Below are 25443 nucleotides of genomic sequence, written 5' to 3'. Positions count from 1 at the left end.
AATGGGGACAAATCGTACCGTCACAACTACCCAAAAAGCAACAGAATCAAGAGTCAAATGAGATCAAAAAGGGTTAGTATACATGACTGTACCTTGGTCTATCATTTGGAAGATATAATTTATCAGTGCAAGCAGTGCAGCTTGTCTACTATATATAGGGCTAAACCCAGATGGATTCAGTCAAGGAAATGTGAGGATTCTAGATGCCACCAGAGTCGCCTTGCGCACAAGCTTCCTTATAGCTTTCCCTAAAAAACAAAGAAATTCAAGACAAAAATGGTGAAAACTTTCCTCATCTAAGGATAATTTTTCAAGCAGGAACAAAACTGCTGACCCTGTAAGCAAGCAAGCACCTTGTTCTCCCAATCACTTTCAATAACAGAAAAATACTTCCTCAGTGGACATTCCCAGACTTACAGGAGTGTAAGTCACAAGCTGCAGCCCAGATATTTCTAGTTTCTATATTCACTTACATCAGTGATCAGTGTAATTAGCTGAGGCTCAGGAGAGTTTCCTCCCTCATACTGCTAACCCCAAAGAAGTAGATACTAACTTTAGAATTACCAACCCTGATCTAAGTCACTGAAATAATTAAGTACCTTGAATAGTCCTTAATGTGAAACCCATTGTATCGCTGTTAAAGGGATTCAACTCAGATTAATCAATTTACCTTCCATCAACAACAGGTCAATCGAATGCTTGTTGAAGCAGAGTTTGAAGTACTAACTTCTTCAGTTAATAAAATTTAAAATGGAGCCCAGAAAATCAATCTACAGGATCTAGAGAACAGGTGCTCTTTCCCTTTAAAAGGTATGATCTTCCTAGTGAAAAAGGCAAAAATTATAGGAAAAAAAAAATCACACAAGCATATTTATTTCAGAGAAATGAACTGTATTTCTGTCATCAGAACATAAGGATATGAAATTCAGGAACCACATTTTATATTAATATTGGTATTCAAACCAAAGCAGCCCAAACTACCAGCCTCATTCCAGGTCTGTATAGCATCAAAGAGAAAAACCTCATGGATCCATGTAGAAATATATTCTTGATTTTAATTTACATCTTTCACTTTTCAAAAGCCTTTCTTTTCTAGGAGTTACATAGGAAAGCAAATACATGCAAGCACTGAATATGAAAAAAAGGAAATCTATTATACGTTCCAGGGTGATTTCAATGCTTATTTACACATGCTTACATTTAAATTTGCAGAGCTTTGAAATTCAGAAAGATGAAGTGCTGTATCAAAGCAGTTCTTTTTATTAAGGCATTTGTCATTGTGTGAATCTAGTCCAGACAGCAGCAATCCATTCCAGTTAGTTACTCAGGTCTGTATTTGTGTCCATCATGCACTCTCACGAGAGAGTTTTCTTTCTACTTATGCTTGCACTATTTAAAGCAGTAATTTTAATAAACAGTGAATCTGAATCAAGCCCACAGTACTCTTTTGGTGGAAATGGGGCAAGTCCCATGGGTATGTAGATCATCATATCTCTATTACATAATTTCCAAAAGCAGTGGAGGTACAATACCTACACCAGAAGCGAGACTGGTGTACATCACAACTTCAAAGATTCAGAATAAGCAGTGAAGAACTATCAGTATGTGTATACAACATGTGAATGGTAAATAAAGTGACATGTAGCAAGCCATGCCTTTGAACAACCCATCAGTGCCAAGAGTACTCTTTATATAACCAAATTTAAGTACACTTCCCATCTCTTACATTGCAATTTCCTTAAAAAGGCAGAGCCCTACGAAGTGAAATCCTATTCCTTACGACTTGCCTTGCAAGCTGGGTGGCAAGTAGACATCAGCAATCACTAGCCAAAGGCAATTTTTAGGTGAAGTAATATAGGAATAAACATGTACTTGAGATGTGACCCAAAAAATTACTAAAATTAATATCTTGTTTAAATGTTCTTAAAAATTATTAAAATGCAAGGGCCACTGCAGAACAATCTTTCGAGAGCTTGAATATTCTTGTCCACTTTCTGCCTTAACAATTTTAGATGTTCAACATTTTTAAATGATATGATCAATGACTCTTTGCTCAACAAAGAACAAATTAAGCTATCTCTAGATCATCTATGTCAGCACTGGAAGACCTCATCAAAGCATTTCTTTTCAGAGAACAACTATACAAGAGCTCTGACAAGTCTCATTTCCATCATTTCTCTAGGAGCCATTTGTTGGGGTTTTCCTCTTTTACATTTCAAACCATCATCCCTTAATGAACTCTCCATATCCCCATCAACGAGTGAAACTCCACATCAGGGACAATAACTGTCACTTAAATACGGGCAATGTGTTTATGAACGTTCTGATTTCGTAATCACCTTCAGGATGTCTTCCATGGTATTTTAATATCCACAATGGTCACAAATTAGCATTATTTTTCACAAGTGCCCTCCTTACATTTTAAATGCATGCCGTAAAAAGGCTATGTCCAAGAAGAATAAACTCTCATTCTTTGCTTTCCATCCTGTATTTATTTATAGTTGAAAAATCAATATAAAATATCCCATATTAATTATAATGCAAAACTATCTGTCATACTCTAATGTTATAATGCCATAATGACTGCTAGTCATTTGTACCTATCTTGCAACTTAGTATATAGTCCTCTTTTAAAATAAGTTAAAGAACACTAATAAACAATAAAAAGCTCATCTAATCATAAAATGCTCAACTGAAAACATCAGAAGATAAAACATCAGTGAACCGTGTTATTAAAATTGCACCTGTAAAAAGGGGGCACGCTTAAAAACCATCTCCTGGATATATGTTTTTTATGTACTTACACATCAGTGTCGACAAACAAATGTGAAACACCACATGTATTAAATTTGGCAAACCAAACCCAGAAACTCTAAAAATATTTCTTGATCCATCCAGATTTTTCTAGGGTTTTCATTTCAATGAAAAATGTGGGAGATTGTCCCACGAGTGTATGTTTAAAGCAGAGATTTGACATAAATAAAAATTAATAATTGACCTAAAAAGACTTTAGTCTGTTTAGCTAAATAGTCAATGGGGAACACTCCATGTACTACTTATTATGGTACAGGAATCCCAGCGTAATAAATTAAGACTTGCTCTTTATTATAAGCAAGGAAGAGTTTTACACTTCCTTTTAGTTTGCTATGACACGTATGGTTTTGCTCTGCTGGTTTTGGGTCTGGTTTTTTTTCTTGGTACTATCTTGGCAGGTGGATTTTTGATTCTGTTTGATGAGCTGATGCACATCTTCATCTTGATCTCTTGCAAAGTCACGTACCACACGCGTTCAGGACCTGTATTTCCTGAACATCACAGCTGACTGTTTTACTATCCTGGTGGCACATATGCAGCACACTGAGGTTTGCCTGGATGTCCCGTAACAATGAGGAATTCAACCACTGAAACTGAGCTATTACTAAGGGGGGAAAGCTCACCATCTCTACTAGCACCATTTAAAGCCTCTCCAAGATTCAACTTCATCACTTTGTTGCTATTCTTAGTCAAACCCCTGATAACCGGGAGGTGGTTTTGCTCATAGTGAGAGCAGAGATATCATTATTCACTGCCAGCATTTTAGTCCACAGTGGGACATTATTACCTGCATACAGAAAAAGAAGGGATAGCACATAAAGCTCTGGGACAGCAAACAAAAGCTCTCATGACACTTCTGGGAGCAATAGGCAAAGGCTTCTTCAGAAATCCTGCTATCCATAGGGAAAGGACTGTGACACTGTACTGTACAGGGTATTCCGAGCAGAAATCTTTACTTTTTTTGTCCAGTTATTTCCATATTCAAATATGTGTTTCTACATACTTATTGTTATCAGGTATATACTGTTTAGATTTTGATGGACTTCTAGTATGTAGCACTGTCTTCTATAACAGTAATTTCTAAATTGAAATTTAAAAGTTTTACTTTTGACATAGGCATGAGTTCAGCAGTAAGTTGCTTTCTGTAAAAAAAGCTCTGTTTTTTATTTGTCCTGCTGATACAGTTGCAGGCTGGGTGGGTAGAAAAACCACCTTGCCTCAAAGCCAAGAAGCTTCATAAAACCTGCAGAAGACTCGCAAAAGTCCGTCCCACCTTTTGTCCTCATCTATCAGAATATACCTCTCTCTAACTATCTAATTTTTCTTTTATCCTTGTATGACTGCAGCTACATATCAGCACCATTAGAACTTCTAAATCCTTCTACATTATCTAGCAGTCTTCCAGAATTTTCTGATTAGCCAAACAGCAACACTAAAATTGGGCAGACAACCAGCAGTCCGTTGATTTTCTATGAGCAAATAATATCCTGTCGTAAACATCCTACCTTTTAGTAACACAAAGAAAAACAATCAAAAGTGGATACAGAATAAGAACACCAGATAATGTTTTAGCTAGAAATTACTGATACCTTTTGGGTGATAAAACAATACAGAGAAATTAGTCCAGTTATTCAATTTTTGACATAATCCTGAAAAAGACTGAGTGCTATTACCACCATTACTAGCATTTAGTTACACATTAGAATATATATCACAGGCATAGACTGTGATATTTTCTCGAAACTCAAATTCTGCTGTTCTCCCAACCTCCCTAGATTCTTCAAGTCAACAATACCTCTCTTTTGATACAGCTCTAGCCTTTGTGACCAATTTCTTATTCTGAGCTGAATCATCACAAAAGCCACTTGATTGGCTAAAAATAATAAAAAACCTGCTGAATACCATAGCAACTGCCTTGCAGCCTTGCTAACATGCAGGAAGGATTTTTTACTTGAGCAAGAGCTACAAGTGAAAACACCAGGCCGAAAGCAGATCTGGCATAATATCAACAATGCCACAAAAAAACAAAAATTGCTTAACCCCTCCCCAATCTCTTCCCTGTAATACCTTTTGGGTGGCAATGAATCTTCAGGTTCTTATTAAAATACAGTTCAGAGAACAAGGAAAAATGTGTCCTATAGTATTGATTCTATGTATATATCTAGTAAGGATTAAATTTTGAAAAATCAAGTCATGGAAGCAGAGCAGTAATAGAGCTTGACCTTCAGTTTTAATTAATAATCATATCACTCCATAAATAAAAGGATTAAAAGTTTCTAAATAAACATTTCCAAATATACTTAACTCCACTTTGCCCATTTTAGTGATCACTTTTAGGAACATATCAAAGCAGCCAAGATATTGATAATAAAAAACAATCACTTAACGACAAAACTCGCTAAGAATTGCGTAAGGCCTATAAGGAATACATTTGACAGAGCATATTGCTGTGGAATTACAGTAAGAGTCTGCGTTCAGTTTATAGGGCAAGGTTTTGGCAGAGGGTGGGCTCTGTGAGGAGCGACTAGAAGCTGCCCCACGTTGGACAGAGGCACTTCCAAGACAAATCCACCGCTTGTCCAAGTTGAACCCACAAGTCATGCTGGTGGTACCTTTGTAATAACATATTTAAGAAAGGCTAAAATACCTCTGGAGCAGCACCTGTGAGAGAGAAAATGAGAAAACATGAGAGAAACTACCCTGCAGATGCCAAGGTTAGTGAAGGAGGAGGAGGAGGAAGTTGTTCTGCAGGCACCAGAGCAGAAATTCCATTGCAGCCTATGGAGAAAACGATGGCAACGCAGGTTGTCCTCCTGCAGCTGATGGAGGACCACAGTGGAGCACAGATCCACCCTGCAGCACATGCAGAACCCCATATCAGAGCATGTGGAGATGCTCTGAAGGAAATTGCAGCCCATGGAGAGCCCAGGCTGGAGCAGGATCCTGACAGGAACCGTGGCCCATGCAGAGAAGCCCACACAGGAGCAGGTCTTCTGGCAAGAACTGTAGCCTGTGGGGGACCCAGGCTGGAGCAGCACATTCCTGATGACTGTACCCTGTGCAAAGCATCCATACTGCAGCAGTGGAGAAGGCCACATGTTGGAAAAGTTTATGAAGGACTATCAGGACTATCCCTGAGTGGGACCTCATGCTGGAGCATGGGAAGAGCAGGAGGAAAAGGAGTAGCAGAGATGAAGTGTTGTATACTGACAGTAACTCATTCCCCATTGCCCCTGTGCTGCTCAGGGTTGGCAGGAAGCGCCAGAAAAGTTAGGAAGTTAGGAGTAAAGTTGAGTCTGGGAGGAAAGGGAGTGACAGGAAGGTGGTTTGAGTTTTGAGGGGTTTTTTGTCACTAACCTGCTATATTTTTAATTAGCAATAAATTAATCTTTCTCAAGTCAAGCCTTTTTAGCTCGTGACAGTAACTGGTGAGTGATGTCTGTCCTCCTTTTTCTTTCATCTTATTTTTTTCCCCTGTCCTGCTGAAGAGTGGGACAGAGCAGCTGGGTGGGCACCTGGGACCCAGCCAAGGTCACCCCACCATGGAGTACTTGTGTTTGAGGAAAGCATAAACTGAAGCTCTGTAGTCTTTGCTCTGAAGTAGAGGTACTCATCTGTTCCAGGTCAGCTATAATAGGTCTTCACTGCACAGTGAAGAATCACAGTTCTCTCTCTTCTCCACCACATTTAGGGTGGCTTTAATCTGATGACTCTATTTGCCTGCATAAAAAGGACCAAGACTGAGATTGGCTTTACAGGCCAGGAAAATTTCAGCTTTGTTCCTCCTTGTGCATCATTTAAGAGGAATTCAAAAGCTCCTATGAAGTATTATCCAGTCAAGAAGGTAAGATACAATGCCCACAGCACAGCCACTTAAATTGCTTTTCACATTAGGGCTAATTTTTAAACCAAAGAAGTCAAGAGTTAAGTCCATAACTCCACGGTATCAAATTCATTTACTTGATCTATCAGCATAATTTCTGAGCTTTTACTGGCATTAAGGAGTGTTATAAACCACACACACCTATGAAAATCCATGCACTTTCTTGCAATTAAAATGAGGGTTAGAGCCTTACTCTGGGTTCCTAAAAATAGTGGCCTGGTTTTCCATTAAGGAAATTATTAACTATAAGGTGATATTTTTGGTAGTATGTTTTTTGTATCTGATAATAAATGGCCACAAAATTCTTAAGGTCTTGACCTTCAAACTTATGCAGTCTTACAGGGAGTTTATGGTCCTCAGAAACTCTTCCATCAGAGACCACAGATCTTGAATCAACAAAACATACTTTGGGTTTTGGAGGTGATTCCATCATATTAGTAAATTGTTTGACATGTTCTGTACATGTTGTTGGAAATGGGCACCTTTCTGTTTTGTCTCAGATCTCTGATATATCATAAAGACATGAAATCAGCCTAATTTTAACCATATGTCTGTGCTTGATATGTACATACCTCAAGGCATGTCTGTATTTACAATGTATATATAGCATGTATACAGAATTTGTTAAACACTACTGAGAACTATGCACCTACTCAGAAAGCATGCATGCCATTTATCTTCCAAGAGATACTTTATTTCAACGTCACAAATTCATTTACTTCACATACCATAAAAGAGTGAAAAATTTACTAATCTGGCTCCACAAACAGTAGATATCAAAAGTATAAATAAAGGAAAATCAAGACAAAGAGAATCCAAGAAACTTAGCAAAGCTACATTCAAAGTTTTAGTTGCCCTTGATTTTAAAACACGTGAGTATCCAACACTTTTCTTCCTCATCAGATAAGAATGCTTGATGGGCTGGTCATCACAGAGTGCTCACTCTTACCCATTCCTCATACTTCAGACTGGGATTTTATGGTTAGCTTGTTTTGAAAAACCTTTGTTTTGTTTACAAAGGACGAAGCAAGGATTTTTTTTCCTTCGCTTGAACAGCTACCCAGGAAGAGCATACAATGTGAAATAGTACTCTGTGGTTAGTATTACTCAGGCAAGCACACTTTGTCCAAAAAAACACAATACATAATATGTATGCTGGAGATGCTGACTGGAAGTATGGCCCTATGATGTGCAAGACCAGATTTTGTTCTCATGACAGTAATTCTACTCAACTTATGTCAATTACAATATATTCTGCTCCCCAAAATGCTAAATTTGCTCTGAAGAGCTTACAATCTTAAGTTAGAATCCAAAGAAAAGAGAGGAGGACAAGCCAGAAAAATGGTTAGCCATTCTGCATACTTAAAAACACACTCACTCTTGCCTGTATAAATTAGGAAAATGTGGATCAAGGACAGAAACTTATTACAACAACAAAGGTCAGACCTCAGAGAGGGCTGGAATATAAAATTGTCATTGACCACAGTTCTGAAACAATTTTTCCATACTCAAAGTGTCATGAAATACTTGACAAAGCTGCAGTACTGCAGGAGACATCGAGTGACTGAAGCACACAATGGTAATGCCAAAAATAGTGCTTGAAATTAACTGCCATAACCATGGTTCCAGCTGTTTCCAAAACTTTGGGAGAGAGCAACAGAACAACAGAATGTCAAAGAGAATCCTGCTATTCTATTATCCTTCATTCACCTAGCAGAAAGGCATTATCTGAGCACAAATACTTATACAGTTCTTATCACAAAATCTGCTATGACAAAATTATTATTATAACAAAATAATTATTTCATAAGACAGTATTATCAGGAATTTTAAAAGTAATTTGAACTATCATTTTTTTTGTTAAAAAAAGTAAACTGTTTAAGAATATATATCTGCATGTTAGCCCAAGTGATGAGTGTCTGGAAGCAACTTAACCATGAGAAGGAAACTCAGTGGCAAGACCGCTGGAGCTGTTCCTCCTACTTAACAGTATTGTTGATACCTCTAGGGCCCAGGAAAAGAATTATAGAAATATTAAACACAGAAGAGGGCATCTTAGCACAAGCACAGTACACTCAGACAAAAAACAATCTGCCTGATTACCATCCAGTCACAGGAAAACATCTAAACCATTAAACAGATGTGCAGCACACCCAGTCTTATGTTATTACAACCTTTTACTGTAGAACTTCATTATTTCCCATAATATTTAGGTTTCTGAGTTCAAAAGACAGTTGACCTAGGCAGTTTAAGGTGTTCTGCAAACTAAAGATGTTTGACTGGTTAGTCTCAGAAGAAGCTGTGTTAAACCAGGAATTTAAAACAGACAGATCTATCCAAACACCCTGTCAAAGATCCCCTGCGTTATACACAAAAACAGCAGCAGCTCTATAAAAGGATGTAATATTATTGTCTCTGAGAAGTTTTCCACCCCATTATGAAAGTGATAAACCACAGCAATGATGTTATCTAAATCGCCAAAGGACACTTGTAGAATTAGTAGCTAAGTAAGAACAAAAATTCTTTATTTTAGGTCAATAAAAAGTCTCCACCTACACATGGGTCAGTAGCATAAAAGGGTCAGTACCATTTCATTCCATCATCTGCAGTCCAGTTAAAAAATACAAACAAAACAGTGTGTGCAGTACAGTTACTTAGTGTGTGAGACACAGAAAAAGCAGAAACAAAGAAAGAAAGAAATTGCTTTACTTTTATTGTAAGTCTTTAGTGTTTGCATTATTTTTGGGACATCTTAGATTCTAAATAACAACATTCAAAACATGCACTGTCTAGGTGGGCCACTTCCTCTAGGACACAGTTGTTTTGAAAAATTTTTATTTATTCCCTGTTTGTAACAAAAATACAATCAATGAACTGTAGATGCTTTTATCACATTTGCTTTTTGTCAGTTCCACGGTCCATTGTCATAAGGAATCCCTGTAACCAGCATCTGGGATGGAAACAAAGTAAGTGATAGGCATCCCTACCTCCAAGTCCATCTCCAGAATCAACCTCATAGATGCTCTCCCCTTCCATGTTGTCTTAGGATGCAGTAGAAAGCAAGATCTTCGTCAAATGATTTGCTCAGGCTCCAGAAGGAAGCTGAATCCACCCACTCTGCAGCCAGCAGGGAATATCTTTCAAACAAAAACATAAAAACAAAGCCATTGATCCACTTCTGCTATACAACAGAGAGGTCATTAAATTTCTCCCTCAAATCCTCAACTTTTCAAGACTGTGTGTCAGTTAGATCTACATCCAATACTGCAGCTCTTTCTATCAACACTGTATTAAGGGGGAAGCCTCAGCACAGGCCGGCGCTCATTCATATGGCCTGACAGGACTAGGAATGGGCAATATGGGCAATACACTACTCATCCACAGGATTAGCTCTTCTCTGGCACACTGAGAGTACTGTGAAACCAAATTACATTCAGTTTGCAAACAACAAATACAGACTGAAAGCACACAGATCATGTGTGTTCACTTTCTTAAGACTACTCTTAGGGTTACTTTAACTTTAGGTAGAGAAAGCATCTCAGTTTAGCAATGAAGTGTAAAGATGTGTGTGGACAAAAGAATAAAACCACCTCTTTCTTTATTTCAAAGAGGACAGTAAAGGAGCAAAATCTTTTCCTTAAATTGAGTCTGAATAGCTGGTTGTTTCTCTATTACTGTCCAGTGTAACTAGTTTTTACCAGCACCTTCTCTTTCTGAATAAAAGAGAAATAACTGTTATTGAATTTAAAAAAAACGTACGAATGAGTCAGGAAACATGCACACAAAAAGCAATCAGAAAAGCATGGAGTTAGTAGAGTAGTTTTGCAGCAAGCAGAGAACTGTCATGTCAGATGCTCACGATCCAGACAGCAAAGCAAGGATGAGCTCCAACACTCACTCCCCATGTAAGATTTGCAATCTGATTGTTTTTAAAATTAAGGAAATTGGAAACCAAATGGCATCCAAAAAGAGCACATAGGTTTCTGTCTGCCAGAAATGAACTCGGACAGGCCAAGAACAGAAAACATGATGAGAGAATGATGATCCAGTACATGAATGATGTGATACATAAAAACTGTTCAGGTACCATTAGTAACTCAGAGCTAGTCATGGAGCAATGTATTGGCTGATTCCTCGCCAGTTTCAAATGAGCAAATAACAATTTTTATTTTGCAAGTCTATGGCCTTCTCTTTTGTTTTTCCATGTCATTAGGAGAGCATCCAAATTGTCCCATGCCACTGCATTTTATTGAGAGGGTGGAAAAGGGAAAAAAAGTTCTGTATTAACATGAACTGCCCTTTATGTTTTCATCAACTCCCTTTTTCAACTCCCTATCAACAAGAAAGCAATAGATATTATAAGCAAATCTGTATTCAGACATCAAGTAAAAGAAAATCAATAGTTCAAGCACTATGTCATTTTGTTGATAAAAAGAAGGGCATACCTAGAATTCTCACACCAGAGGACTCTACTTCTTCAGCTTCTCCAAGCATCTCTCTCAGCATCTGCATGTTTTTGTCGGTTTTCTGCTGGGTGAGCCAGTCTAGGTGTATGCCATGTAACAGAGCATGCATGGCACTGCAAAACACTGAGTACGCTTCCAGTGGAGTGAAAATTGTAGTACAGCCATCTTATGCTGCTGATGCCTCTTCTTAAACTTCCATCAGCAATTCAAGGTGTTCTTCTAAATCCACGTTCATGTTTTTCAGAAGGTATGGTACTACAGTTTGCAAAAGACTGAGAAAGGATCCACGATAATGCTGATTTTTAGTGATGAAGCATCCAATGCAAAAATTTTACTTTGGTAAAAAAGAAAATCCATTCATTTTATTTTAAAAATATGAAAATACTTACCAAACAAATAAATGGGACACAACAGCTATAGTATCAAGCTCTGGCTGTGTATTCACACCTGAAGTATGTATGCTCCAAATGCTGATTTAGGATTAATGTTCTCACAAGAACATTAACAAACAAGAGTTATTGTTTAGAAAAGCAAATGCTCTCAAGCAATGAATACTGGATTCCCATGATCAAAGAAGTTCTACTGTGTCTATCACGGGATTTAGTACTATTTTTTCTGAACAAATGGGACAGATGAGCAAATAACCATCATTTAAGAAAGTCAGCCACAGTCCTTCTAATGTAAGAACTTTTATTGCAAATTTTCTTTTGGAAAGGTCATCTTATTCTGCTCAGATGTGGGTTTTTATGATGAATGCTACATTCCTCCTGCACAGCAATACAGAAACATGTTTGTATAATAAAGTAACTGCCAAAAAAAGGACGCAGTACTCTGTCTAGAAACTAAACATTATATTTTTATCCGGGCCTTCTGCCTGCATTTGGGGAGAAGAAGTAACTTGTGCCCAGCATAAACACCTACTTCTACATCTACTTAGACACAGCTGTTGCACAGCTTAATGTGTTCATCTATCTGTAAACAAAAATGTGTGTCCTTATGAAAAATCCATCATCTCATTTTGTCTTATAGCGATGCATTAAATGAAGTCTGCATGCCTTTATCAAAACCTCTAAGTGTAGAAAGTACTAAATTTCATGACAGTCAATGCATAAGGGTTGATTGCTAAAATTAGGTATCAGTATTGAAAAATACTAGCATTTCAGTGCAAGCCTACTGAGACATTAAGTGGAACTGAAGTCTTTGCTGCCTAGTTAAAAATTATTATTACTGTTCTTATGGAGAACTGAGATTAAAAGCAGAGAAATGGAAGAAAACCTGTTTTAAAATAGTTTATTATTTTACATACATTTCATTGTGAAACAAATGCATTGTTCTTTATTACATGCTTGCTGTCTCTTCCCATTTGGCATCTGTACCAATGTTGCTTTTAATGGCATTTCACTCACAGCTGAACCTTTTCGGGGGGAGGAGGGGCTGTTAATAGATAGAAAACCCCCTACTGTTCTGTTTTCTGGCTATGAAAACTTCTTAATTAAAAACTGAAAGCAAAATGATGCACCAGGTACCGAAATCTAGAATTGTTCAAATGAAATCACAGCAATGGAGTAATTGCAGAGATAGAATTCTTAGTGCAGAACTGCTTCACGCTTGGCTGCGTGTTTACCCCTTACACAAGGGAGAGAAAAACCTGAAATGTTTCAAGTCAGCCCTATCAAGAAACAAAAATTCCACAGCAGAGCAGCAGTGAAGAATGAGGTATGATTAAAGCTGTTATAAAACAGAATGAAGTAATAAGCTTGATCCTTCTTAAATTATAGAGCATTTGAAACCTACATTATAGGACTCCTTTGGTCCCACAGTTTCATTTTTTGGCAGCTTCTTGCTCATCCGGATCCATCCCCCAATTAACATCAAGGTCCCATTTTCCACCATCACAACAGAGAATAAAGCCACATGGGACCAAACACCATCATTTGGTGCTGGCATCTGGTCCTTGACGAAAACGCTATCACAAGGGGAAAAAACCCAATGAACACGTCTACTTGAGTTTTGTAATCTTTACTCTTTGTCAGTTATTGGAAAGATGTTTCTGGCATTTAGGCAACGGGACATAAGAAGGAGGCTCAGAAGAGTCTCACCAAGACCAGTTGTTCACACCTTCTGCCTGAGTGTAGTTCACAGAACCACCCATGTCAGAGCAAGGCAGCAGGTGGCAGGAAGATGAAGCTGGGAATGCATAACTAGCTACTACTTGCATGATTTGTATTTTTTCCCTCAGAGTGGTCAAAGAAGCCTCACTGCTGTTTTAACTCATGCCAAGGAGTTACGTTCCCAAGCAGATGTGCAGACAAAAGAGCAATAGATAATTCCTGTTATTAGTTGCCTTCTTCAGATCAGTGCCTGGCTCCAAGTGCTGTACAGTGGGGTGCACAGAAGTTGCACATGCATCCGAGTAAGCCCAATCAAATGTAAATGACTGCAGTCCCCTGAAATGATCTGGTTAGCCCTCTGGCTGCAGATATTGGATTTTGCAGCATTAATCCCCACTAATGTAACAGAATACTACCAGTGGAGTATACAGACATTCTGATAGCAATATGGGAAAAAGCAAAAATTGTGTTACAAAAATCCCAGTATGATAAGAGTATTTACATTCACACACTTTAAACCTTCAGGGAACTTGACAGGTTTAATTTTCCAATTAAAGTCAGAAAGATCACAGAGTTTTCTAGATTTCACATCAAGTTCTGAGATAAACATGTTAGAATTAAAATGTAAAGGAAAGACTGAAGTCATGGAATCATAGAATGGTTTGGATTGGAAGGGACCTTAAAGATCATCTAGTTCCAAACCCCTGCCACAGGAAGGAACACCTTCCACTAGATCAGGCTGCTCAGGGGCCCTATCCAACGTGTCCTTGAACACTTCCAGAGATGGGGCCACCCACAGCTTCTAGGGGCAACCTGTTTCAGTGTCTCACCACCCTCACAGAAAATAATTTCTTCCTAATACTCAATCTACACCTGCCCTCTTTCAGTTTAAGGTCATTACCCCTTGTCCTGTCCCTATATGCCCATATAAAAAAGTCCCTTTCCAGCTCTCTTGTAGCCCCCCTTTAGGTTCTCAAAGACCACAACAAGGTCACTGTGGAGCCTTCTCTTCTCCAGGTTGAACAATCTCAATTTTCTCATCCTTTTCTCATAGGAGAAGTGCGCCAGCCCGCTGATCATCTTTGGGGCCCTAAGTCATCACAGCAGCACACTTCTCTGCTAACTCAAAAACCCCAGCAGTCCCAAATACATGTTGTAGGTGCACATTTTCAAATAGCATTTTTCACAACACATTCCTACATAAAACCAAACTTCTAGGCTGTAGCTAGACAGATCTTCCTCAAATATACACTGTTGACTCCTTCCCGTAAATCTCAGAGGTTCTTTTTCAGGTAGTTTATACAACAGATGGTTCACCTCTCTTCACCTCCCTCCATTCTTTTCTCTCTGTGGGGCACACTGCAGAGGGCACAACAGGCAGGACTCTTTCCCTCTTCCTGCTCACCAGCCTTTTGTGTTCTGTCTGTTGGAAACACTGTTTTTTTAATGGTTTGCACTGAGTGTTACTAGAGAATGGATCTATGCTGAGAACATACTGGGCATGAGAATTAGGTGACTGGAGAGACTGGCTTTGTAGCTTTTAGGAAAACATCTAATGTCAAGAAGGACCCAAAGGTAGAGTACCAGATCTGTAGCAATACTATGTTCTTATACCAACCTTATCATAGGAGCAGAATAAAACTGATCAGCAGTTCTTCCAACTGTTTCCCCTGCCTTGGGGCAGGACAGGAGAAAAGAAAAAAAATCTGAAAATCTGTACCACTACATCAATACAGAGGAGGCCTGTGCCGTATCTGCTTCAGGAAAGGTTCTGTTTCTCAAAGTTTACCAGCAGGTGGATCTACAATGAATTATCAGTGATCTATCTGTACTAGTCCTGTGTCTCTGCAGGCAGCCATCCTCACATAAAGAGTCTCGCTCAACCATTTATTTTTGCTTTCTCTTCATGTCCCTCATTTGTCACAGGAATTTATTCAAAGTTAATGAATCAGTCCAAAATTCTTCATACATATTTCAGTGTTTTTCAAAAAAAGAAATCTACATTTAGAAATGGGCATAAATCTTTTATTCAGTCAGGCATAACCATGCTTGAGTTGTCCTGCAGTAATACACTAACAACAAGCCTTCCTGACTACCAGACTTGATAATCGTAATTCCTTCCTAACAAGGCTTTCAGTGAGACTGTTTTATTATTCCGAGAAAGTCTGAGTTGAACAGATTCACCGCATTTCACCACAAAGCTGAATTTTTTTGAGATATCTCCATATGGAAATCTCAAGGAAGTCAAAAGGAATTTTGCTATGGACATGGGCATTCTCAATACCGAGAAAATCCTCAGTTTTCAAAACACCAAAATAAGCCTGCCACTCAAGATTTTGCAAAATAAGATCAAGTGCTAACAAACTGGTTTGCTAGAAACAGCCATGAAAGAAGGTCCATGTATTCTAATCCTGCAGAAATACAGTTCAGGGATGGGATAAGAATCACTACCAACAGATGAATTTCACAACTTCATTTCTCCAAAATATCCATCTGAATTGAGGAGTAATTTCTATGTCTGAGGTACTTCATTTCCACACACATTTTTTCCTTAATGAAATTTATATTTTAAATCCCTATCTGTTTTCGTCACCAAACTATTTCACCACTCTCATCACACAACACTTTGCTTTCCAACTGCTTTTCTTTCCATACGTGATGTGACTTCTGTAAAGAAAATGGTTGGCAATTCAGCCTCTGATTTAGTAGAACAGAGTACCACAAAACATTTGACGCACTGCTCTCTTCCTTGCAGGCCAGTGCTATAATGTACAGTGTGGACTGTGCCCTGCAAACCAAGAATTCCCATCAAGCCAAGACAATACTCTCTGTTACCTTAGAAAAATAATTTTACAATTTAGTTCCTCTGCTAATAGCAGAAACACTAACTATGATGTGCAGAACACTAGAGTCCAAGCTAATATTTTTTAAAGCCACCTGATGATGTTGATTGTGATCTGAAAATGCACCACAAATTATGGTTTCTGCTCTAGGCATACTAATCCAAAACCAGAGGGCAAGATATTATATCAGCAATATTTTCTTTAAAGATGCGTCTAAGAAGCCAATTTCTGCAACTTAAGATTTATCATGTAGTTACTAGGAATCTACGTATTGTGGCAAAGATTCATCAGAGTGAATTTACGTTGAAACAAATTGATTGCTGCACACTGTTAAGCTCTACTACTGTGACCAACACAAAGCACACCTTAAAAGTAAAACCCAACATCACAACACACAAAGAACACTTTAAGAACACGTGCAGAACATAATTCCTTGATCTAGTGAATTTTCAGTTTGCAGTCTAAAAACAGTTTAAAAGACGATGTGTTTCACATTACAGACAATGTAACAAAACAGTAGGATTTTCTATTTCTAGTAGGATTGTCTGTTTCCAAAGGAAAGAAACTATATTCCATTTTGAAAGCCCTGTTGTAATTAGAAATTACTTTGGGAGCATATAGCAGAAACAAAGGACTAAACAAGATACTGATCAAAACATGATTTGACAGAAACTATCCAGAAAATCTGAATAAAAAAATAATAGTCATAACAAAAAAAACCCCAAGTGAAATAAAAACTTTATTACTAGTACAGTTTTACTTAGTAGTTTGCAGCATAAAATCAATTTGCTTTCCTTAAGTTTTAGCTGAAAGTCTAAACGAAGCACGCAACACACACATTTTCTCATTTGCTTTAACATTCATTTTCAAGACAATATTGAAAAGCAGAATTTATGCCCAGCTGTAGTTTTTATAACCAACCAAGAGAAATTTAGTTTGTATGCTAGAGCAACTGTGGAAATCAATTCTTAATCTATGACCTTGCTTACCACAGCTTGAAGCCTCGCAATAAATAAATGCCTTGAGCCACACATAAGAAACATTTAGTGAATCCGAGACAAATAACACAAATCTATATGTGTATATATAGTATTAGAAAGGTCATATAAAATACAATATTGGCTCTTTTCTTGCTCTAACATAATAATGTTTGAAAAGCAGGACCCTGTAATTGCCTGCATTAATACCCAGGTGGTGAACAGTCACGAGTACCTATTTTCTTTTCAAATTACAATGTTCATCCTTTTAGGAGACTTCTTGTAGTCTGCCTTTTTTTTTTTAGTGTGGAAAATGCTAGAATGCTCAGAAATAAATCTCTGAAAAATACCTATTTTATTTGTCCTAGTATATGAAAAGTCTTTCTCTAAAGCACACTTAAGCTTCCTTGTGAAAATTGTGCAGTTTCATCACTAACAATTGAGAAAATAAATGTCAGAGTTCATGTGTTAAGCTGCACTTAGTCACAATTACCCTCTTTTATATGCTGAATATCTCAAACCCTCATCCTATATGTTATTACTTATTTATCACTGGAGTATAAGCTAAAAGAAAGAAGAACCTATAGTAATGTCTCCTTATTAATATTTTACAATTGTAGTTCACAAAAAAATCCTGTAAACAAAACTTTACCTCCTTAAAAACATGCCTCCCATTCTTGATGTAATTGCTTGACTGCAGATTTTAAAATCAAATAATACAAAACAGCGCTAGTTCAGCTAATTTCCCTCTCTTGATTGTCTCCTTCCTGAAATACTGAAATTCAAATGTGACTGTGACTGACACTCCTTTGGAGATTAGCATGGCATTATTAGTTTGCACAGCAGGTCACCAAAGTAACTGCTGGAAAGGTTTCACTTATTTTAACCCCGAAGGATGTAATCTAACATGAAAAGAAAGAATTTGGAAATTCACAATTACACTTGAATTGGAATTGTACATGCAAATCAAATCAGAAAAGAGACTTGTTTTATTTATATAGAAGTTGTAGTCAAAGTAGATCACTAGGTCCTTTCTAATGCTACATTTTCACAGATCTTCTACCACTTGATCATCAGAGGAAAAGCTAGACTTACACTGAAATTACTACGCTCATCCTACTTAGTTCTGCCTATGAGCACAGGCATACCCAACTAATATCCAAAAAACAGCTCAGGAGACTTCTGAACATCTGTTCTCCAAGAAAGCATCACCTTTTGTCCTCAATGTATGCATTTATTCCAGTCTAAGGGCAACTCTTACAAAAATGATGCCAAGTACTTATTGGTCAGAACTGATGCCTAGAAATACAGAAACTATCCCACTCCAGATGCACACATGTTTTCATACTGAAAAATAAGCTGGTTTTGAGCCTACCCCAGAACAGACTGACCTTACCAACAGCTAAAAAGAGAGCAGGAGGAAGTCTGATTTCGTGCATGCTTTTCTATGGCTCAAAACCAGGAATTTTAGCTTGGCAATGACCTCTGTTTTACACCTGGCTGGAGAGAACTCACATTCCAAAGTGAAGCCCCTTTGATAACAACAGTATTTTGCAGATATAAAAGCATATGCAGTTCTTGAATTTCCAAAGATTTTGATAATTACATTAGTCACACCTCTCCACGGTGGTTTGTAGGAATGAGCAGCTCTAAGCACAGCTGCTGCAGAAGTGGGGCAGCCCGCACAGCCTTCCTGAGAGGTGGCCAGCTGCACACCCTGCAGCACCCCCACTAACCTTGAGACCTTCTCCTCAGCACTAAGAGTTACTACCAACTCCCTGCCTCACTCCACCTATGTCCTATCTGACACCGCAAATTAGTTTTCATGTTACAATCTTCAAGGCAGTTTGTTCTAACTGCAGGAGAGTTGCTTAGTTTATTAATTTGCATTGGCAGAAACTACTTCCCCATCAACAAAACAACAAATTTACATTACAACGTGCAGCTGCTTATAACCAATGACCCTTACAAAACAAGTTAAGATTCAATATTTGTGAAACAAAGTGAAGTATTCACTGCTGACTTTGTATCAGCATAAATGACTAATTACTTTAATCAGGAAGCTCAAAAGATAATGAACTTGATTTATTATAAACACAGGGGCTTGCCCTCTTATAAAAATTACCTGCTCTGCAGTTCAGGACACATATTGATTTATGGGACCACTTGTAATTCTCTTATTTTTTATTTTAACATTTAATAATGGCTGGAAAATGAATGAAAAGTAAACCGGACCACGACACATTCCCAATACATTTTTACTCAATTTCACAGCAATACTTATACATTATCTATATCCTAGAACTTCACTAATAGTAAAAATACAAAATTATTTTGAAAATCATGCAGTGAACAAAAGATTCATTTGGTCAAGATTACACAAAGTGAATATTCTTGCCTTTCTCTTGCATGACCCCTCATTATTCAGTGATATCTGACATCTGTTGCTGAGACCAGCTGAACACAACTCAAATCCGGTTTAGCTAGGAATATCTGAGGTCATAAAAAATCTCCGAGGATAGATTATGAATCAATCACAGCCTAGAGAGAGAGACTGAATTTGCCTGGAGTTTGGTAGTAAACAAGAAAATATCTTAACATATTTGCAGAAAAGCCACTTTGGAGAGCACTTGCTCTGTCCTGACCCCTGCCCCACCAGTCCTTTACCTCACCGAAGGGCCACTTGTGGGCACATAATGCACTTAAGGTATGTCAGGTCCCCATGACAAGGGTTATAGATTTATTGCACCACATTCAAACTACACAATATGGTGACAAATTTTCACAGTACAGGTCTTTTAAATAAACACAAAAACATCCATGTCAAATCTTACACTGAGATTCCAGTGGCTCTGCACTGGAACAGGCTCCCCAGAGAAGGGTTCACAGCACCAAACCTGAGAGATTTCAAGAAGCATTTGGACAATGCTCACAGAGACATGGTGAGATTCTCGGAGTATCCTGAACAGAGCCAGGAGTTGGACTCGATGATCCTGATGGGTCCCTTCCAACTCAGCATATTCTGTGATTCTATGGTTAAATTGCTTCAGATTCTCTCATCCACGTGAAGTCCTCTAGGTTTGTCCAACAACATGATGACTGCCATCGATTTTCTCTTTCTAATATTTAAGTTGTGGATTTTTGAGGAAACCTCAGGTACATTTCTATGTATTTTGTTGCATGGATTAAAGAAGAACCAGTATGTCAGAGACCAGAGGAAATGTTTCTCATAGTTCACTGGTAACCAGCAAAGTTCTCTGAGTTAGGTTTTTTGGAGTAACCACTGGAGTTCCAGGGTGTGCAAGAAGACTGTCACACAACTGAGTATAAGTACAGTTGCTCAGTTAGTTATTATAGTGTTAATAATTATTACTGCATCGTTATTTGCAGAAAATAGTGATGAAGGGCAACGTGAGAATATTTTCAATGTGAAGAATGTTTTCAGAGACTGGATGATCAGCTTGATCTAACTTCAGCTCTGAGTTCAGCTAAAACAAACCATATTCCTCAGGGCACTGCAACAAACGGATTATCATAAAATAAAGACACTTGGCAGCCAGGTTCATATTACAGCTGCTTCTTGTGCTGACCAGTCACCATGACCCCGTGTTGCCCCATACACCCTCACATTGTCACTTGCTTGTCTTATACTAAACACTAACATTCCTCTGGGCAGAGACCACCTCCTTCTTGTGTGTTTACAGAACGAGCTGTGCCCAGTGACTCAGTGCTATCACAGTATAAACAACAAGAAAGATATGCATCTGATCCTGATTTAGGGCAGAGTTGAACCATTCGATTAAATCTCTGCATTATCGAAGTCAATGGAAATTTTTATTCTGGAAACTAGGGTTTTTCATACTGTATCATGATAGTTGGTACCTTCTTGCTACAAACCTTCTTTCACATAAGAAAATAATTTTTAGTCACCTGTCAATTCTGATACTTTGCAATTATTACCACAACCACATATAATGTGAATAACAGTAGTATTTTCACCAGCACTTTTGTCAAATACTCTCATTCCATCCACCATTTCTTCCAAGCCCAGTGGCACACAGAGAATGTCTCAGGATGCAGACTGGAATTCTGCAGTTTGGAAGATATTCATCATAAGATTACTAAAAGATAGCTTTGGTCCATTAGGGGCACACATGGGATTGACCTCTCCTATATTCTATAACCACTCACTCATGACCAGACACCAAACCCCACTTCTGTACAGCTGCAGAAAACCACCTGCTATTACAGAAGATATCAGAAACTATGGGATACCTACCAACAGAAGACAGACTTCTAAGACATTCCATCAGACTCAGATAGCTCTCTGATAGCCTGTGAGAAGTCTGGGAGATATTTATTCAATGTCATACTACAACTCATGATTGTCTGAAACTGCATACACAATTTTTAATGACCACTATTTAAGACTGTTTACTTTCTTTGTTGGATTTTTAACTAGTGTAAATGCCTTTCAAATCAAGGTGCCCTCATTCTATGAAGTGAACCATCTGGAGTTCTGCTTTTTTTTTTTTTTTTTTTAATCCACAGTATTAGAGGCCAAGCAGAGAACAATTGTTCAGGGGAGGATTTGGAACAACTAAAAAAGAAAGAGAAATATGAATTCAAACAGAATCTAATACAAAAAGAGGAATTCTCATCCACAAAATGAAGTTCCACTATTTTACACAAAAAGAAACCATTAATTATTAAAGACATATTCGTTGGTTAAATCTGGGTTAAAGTGCTGGTTTTGGCTGGGGTAGAGTTAATTTTCTTCACAGTGGCTACTATGGGGCTGTGTTTTGGATTCATGCTGAACACAGTGTTGATAATACAGAGATGTTTCTGTTATTGCTGAGCAGGGTTTACACAGAGCCAAGGCCTTTTCTGCTTTTCATATTGCCACACTGGCAAGGAAGTTAGGGGTACATGGGAAGTTGGGAGGGGACACAGCCAGGAGAGGTGACCCCAGCTGACCAAAGGGATATTCCAGACTGTATGACATCATGCTCAGTATATAAAGTGGGGGGAAGAAGGAGCAACGGAGGAATGTTTGGAGTGATGGCATTTGTCTTCCAGAGTCACTGCCAGGATTATGGGGCCCTGCTCTACTGAAGATGGCTGAACACCTGCCTGCACTTGGGAAACAGTGAATTAATTCCTTGCATTGCTTTGCTTGTGTGTGCAGCTTTTGCTTTCCCTATTAAAGTATCTTCACCTCAACACACAAGTTTTCTGACTTTTACCCTTCCGATTCTCTCCCCGATCCTGATGGTGGGGCAGTGAGTGAGCAGTTTCTGGGGCTTGCTTGCTGGCTGGGGTTAAACCACAACATTTATATACAGAACTATCACGGCAGTGAAAGTGGTGCTACAGAGCAGCATTTACTGGCATCTTGAAAATTATCCCAACGTGTAAAACCCTCTTAACTGAGCTAATGTTTCAGAAGGAATACTTATTTTGAACAAAAAAAAATATGTTAAAGCTTATATTTTAAAAGGTACCTCTGTTGTTGCAGCATTAAGACTGAAAGCTTACTCTTCCAGGCATTTATTTTTGTAACAATCATTTAATTTTATATTTGGTTATGTTTGACAACTCTCATGGGGAGCTAAACACTCTGCTCTGCAGCTACTGTGATTACTGAGAGAAAAAAATGAAATAACTTCAAAAATGATAGATCAGGCTCACTGGTAGGCTGGTTCTGCTGAGCTCAGCAAGAAGGAAAGGCTGCCTGATATCTGTAGCAGTGCAGTCAATCCTAGAGGCTATTCTGACTTGCACTTGCTGGCAAAAGTCCCTAAAGGACCTTCTGCCAGCAAGAACAGTGAGGGAAAAATATCATTCATGTGCACACTTAGGTAATGACAAATCCTTCCCAATTCTCAAAAACTTCAAATAGCAGAAGCTACCACAAGCAAGATTTAAGATGTCAGTATGCCAGCTTTACCTTCTGTGGAGTCCTCAATACAGAAGCACTTCACCAGAAGAGACAAAGAGAGGCTACACAGAAAAAGGAGGAGGAGAAAAATGAACAGATAAAATAATTTATCTTTTATATTCAGAATATTATGGTTATGGTCACAGAACCATGGTCACCATTACCAAGCACTGCAGGCTAACTATACCAAAAAGACAGACCTAGAAAGGCTCATTGGAAAGGCAGGGAAGGAGAAGGGCAGGCGGGGAGGCATCAAATATACACAACAGATGTGTGCACTCTAAGCTTGTACCTTCAAAATTGCTGCTACAGGTCTATTTATTTAACTTATTACTACAGAAACACGTAACAATCCTAAAGCATTCAAAATAGAAAATGCATAGCAGAGCAGCTTATGTTTCAATAACAGAGCATGCTGTTTCCCTCAATCGGATTTGAAAGAGGTAGATCAAAGAGAAAACCTTTAAATTAAATGCCAGATTTTACTCTGATTTGAAAAAAGAAAACAAAGTCTATATATTGCAAAGTATATATATAGGTTAGATATTAGGAAAAAATTCTTTACAGAACAGGTAATCAGGCATTGGAATGGGCTGCCCAGGGAAGTGGTGGATTCTCCATCCCTGGAGGTTTTTAAGATGAGACTGGATGTGGCACTTAGTGCCATGGTCTAGTAACCACGGTAGTGTTGGATCAAGGGTTGAACTTGATGATCTCTGATGTCCCTTCCAACCCAGCTGATTCTATGATTCTATAAAATGCACAGAGGGATATATATCCACACACACATACACATATTGCAAAGTTAGAGATTCATTGGCTTAGCCTGTCCTGTTATGTGTACCCACTCCCACGCTTACAGTTCTATTTTTCTGTATTTTTCTGTAAATGAACCCTTGAAGGCATCAGCTTGTACAGGAGGGCAACAGCTGTTTAGCTCCCGGCATGATTAGGATTTCCTGCCTCTGGTACTGGACAAGGAGCAAGGTGATCTTAAATGAATGCACCCTACAGTTTTACAATTACACTCCCGCCTTCCTTCCCCTTCCCACTATACATCCCTGTCTCCATCCCACTATTCATCTCATATTTTTAAGAGACAAATAACATTTACATTATACTCAGTCAGACACAGGCCATGGAAATCTTTGCTTTGCTGAAATTAGTAACGCTGACTTCAGTGAAATGTTTGGTTTCATACCACAGGGCTCTCCACCCTCTAGCACAGCACTGGATCTTGTAAGAGAGTGAGCAACAACAGAGAATTTTCCCGATCATCAAACATTCAGTTTAGATTTTATGTTTACTTTGCTCAAGGAAAGAAAGAAAAAGACATATTTTGTTGTCCAGATGAAGCACAGTGTAACTGGTGACACACTCTCTATAGATGATGCAAAACAAGATCTCCTGCTCTACAAGGAAAATTCTAAGCTAAACTGTTAAGTCCAAGTCAGGTGAGAAGTAGAACTGCTTGCTGGTCCTGTTTATAAATCTTTCCAGGATGGGAGAGGTTTTGGGTTTGTTTTACAGTGGCTTCTGTAAATTTGTTGATATCAACCACTCCCCTCCACTCCCATTTCCATGCAATTCTACAGCCAGTTGCCTGAAAGAAGCAGTTCAGCTGGTTTTTTTTGCACACTGATGCTACAAAACTGACCCTGTGAACAGAGAAGACTTTTTCTGTATCTAACATTAAAACGGCAGCATTTTCTTCATTCATGCCCTGTTCCTGTGAAGGGAATTCAAGAACAGATCTCTACAACACAGACTCACCTCTAAGCAGAGTTTCAGCACACAGACTCTATGCAGACAAGCTAATAGCACAAGCAAAAGAGTATAAATATTTGGAAAAAAAATATCATCATGAGGAAAATACTAAAAAAAAAAGACCTCTTTCAGTGTGAAACCAGCAGCACCATGGATTAAAAAGTTTTAATACTTCCAGGCTCAACTCCATGTGTCTCTCAGCTTCCTTTACCTTGTGTTCCTCAGAAGTGCTCAGCTCAAAACAGCACGACATCTGCTCAGAACTTGTGTCAGATTTCCAGTACAAGTTATAAGAAAACACACGCAGCATTCCCAGCAACGGAGATTATTCCAAACAAGAAATCCCTACACATTTATGAGGAGGTTCAAGGGTACAGGCAGCAAATTCACAATGCACTTGGCACAGTCACTGCCTGTCAGCTGTTAAAACTAGGGCAGGCCAGGTTCACAGGCCACACCATCAGTTTTCTTCTGCATGAGCATTTAGCCAAGAGGACATTTCATGGGGAGGGGGATGCAACAGAAAGGAGAGGGAGGGAAGAAACCAGCAGCATCAGCATTAGTCTAGCAGCACCATCCTATAGGGCCATAGAACAAAAAAAAGGCTATCCAAAATCCTACCAAAAACAGAACGAAAG

General features: G+C 38.4%; 1 protein-coding gene across 9 annotated transcripts in view; it reads right to left on the bottom strand.

Moving 5' to 3' along the window:
• Window positions 1–25443, bottom strand: part of PPP2R2C (protein phosphatase 2 regulatory subunit Bgamma) — a 191069-nt gene that overhangs the window by 88591 nt on the left and 77035 nt on the right. For 3 of the 9 annotated variants that reach the window (XM_032686094.1, XM_032686095.1, XM_032686092.1), the window contains one exon: window positions 93–248. The exons of 4 other annotated variants lie outside the window; for them this stretch is intronic. In XM_032686094.1, the coding sequence (XP_032541985.1) occupies window positions 93–105 (13 nt within the window). In that variant the 5' untranslated portion in view covers window positions 106–248. Of the gene's footprint in view, window positions 1–92; window positions 249–9684; window positions 9835–25443 lie in introns of all 9 variants that reach the window. 2 more of the 9 variants (XM_032686093.1, XM_032686091.1) reach the window with 2 other exon arrangements.

This window comes from Chiroxiphia lanceolata, chromosome 4 (assembly GCF_009829145.1).
Source record: "Chiroxiphia lanceolata isolate bChiLan1 chromosome 4, bChiLan1.pri, whole genome shotgun sequence".
In the NCBI taxonomy this organism is placed as follows: Eukaryota; Metazoa; Chordata; class Aves; order Passeriformes; family Pipridae; genus Chiroxiphia; species Chiroxiphia lanceolata.
This window is presented reverse-complemented; position numbering and strand designations above follow the sequence as displayed.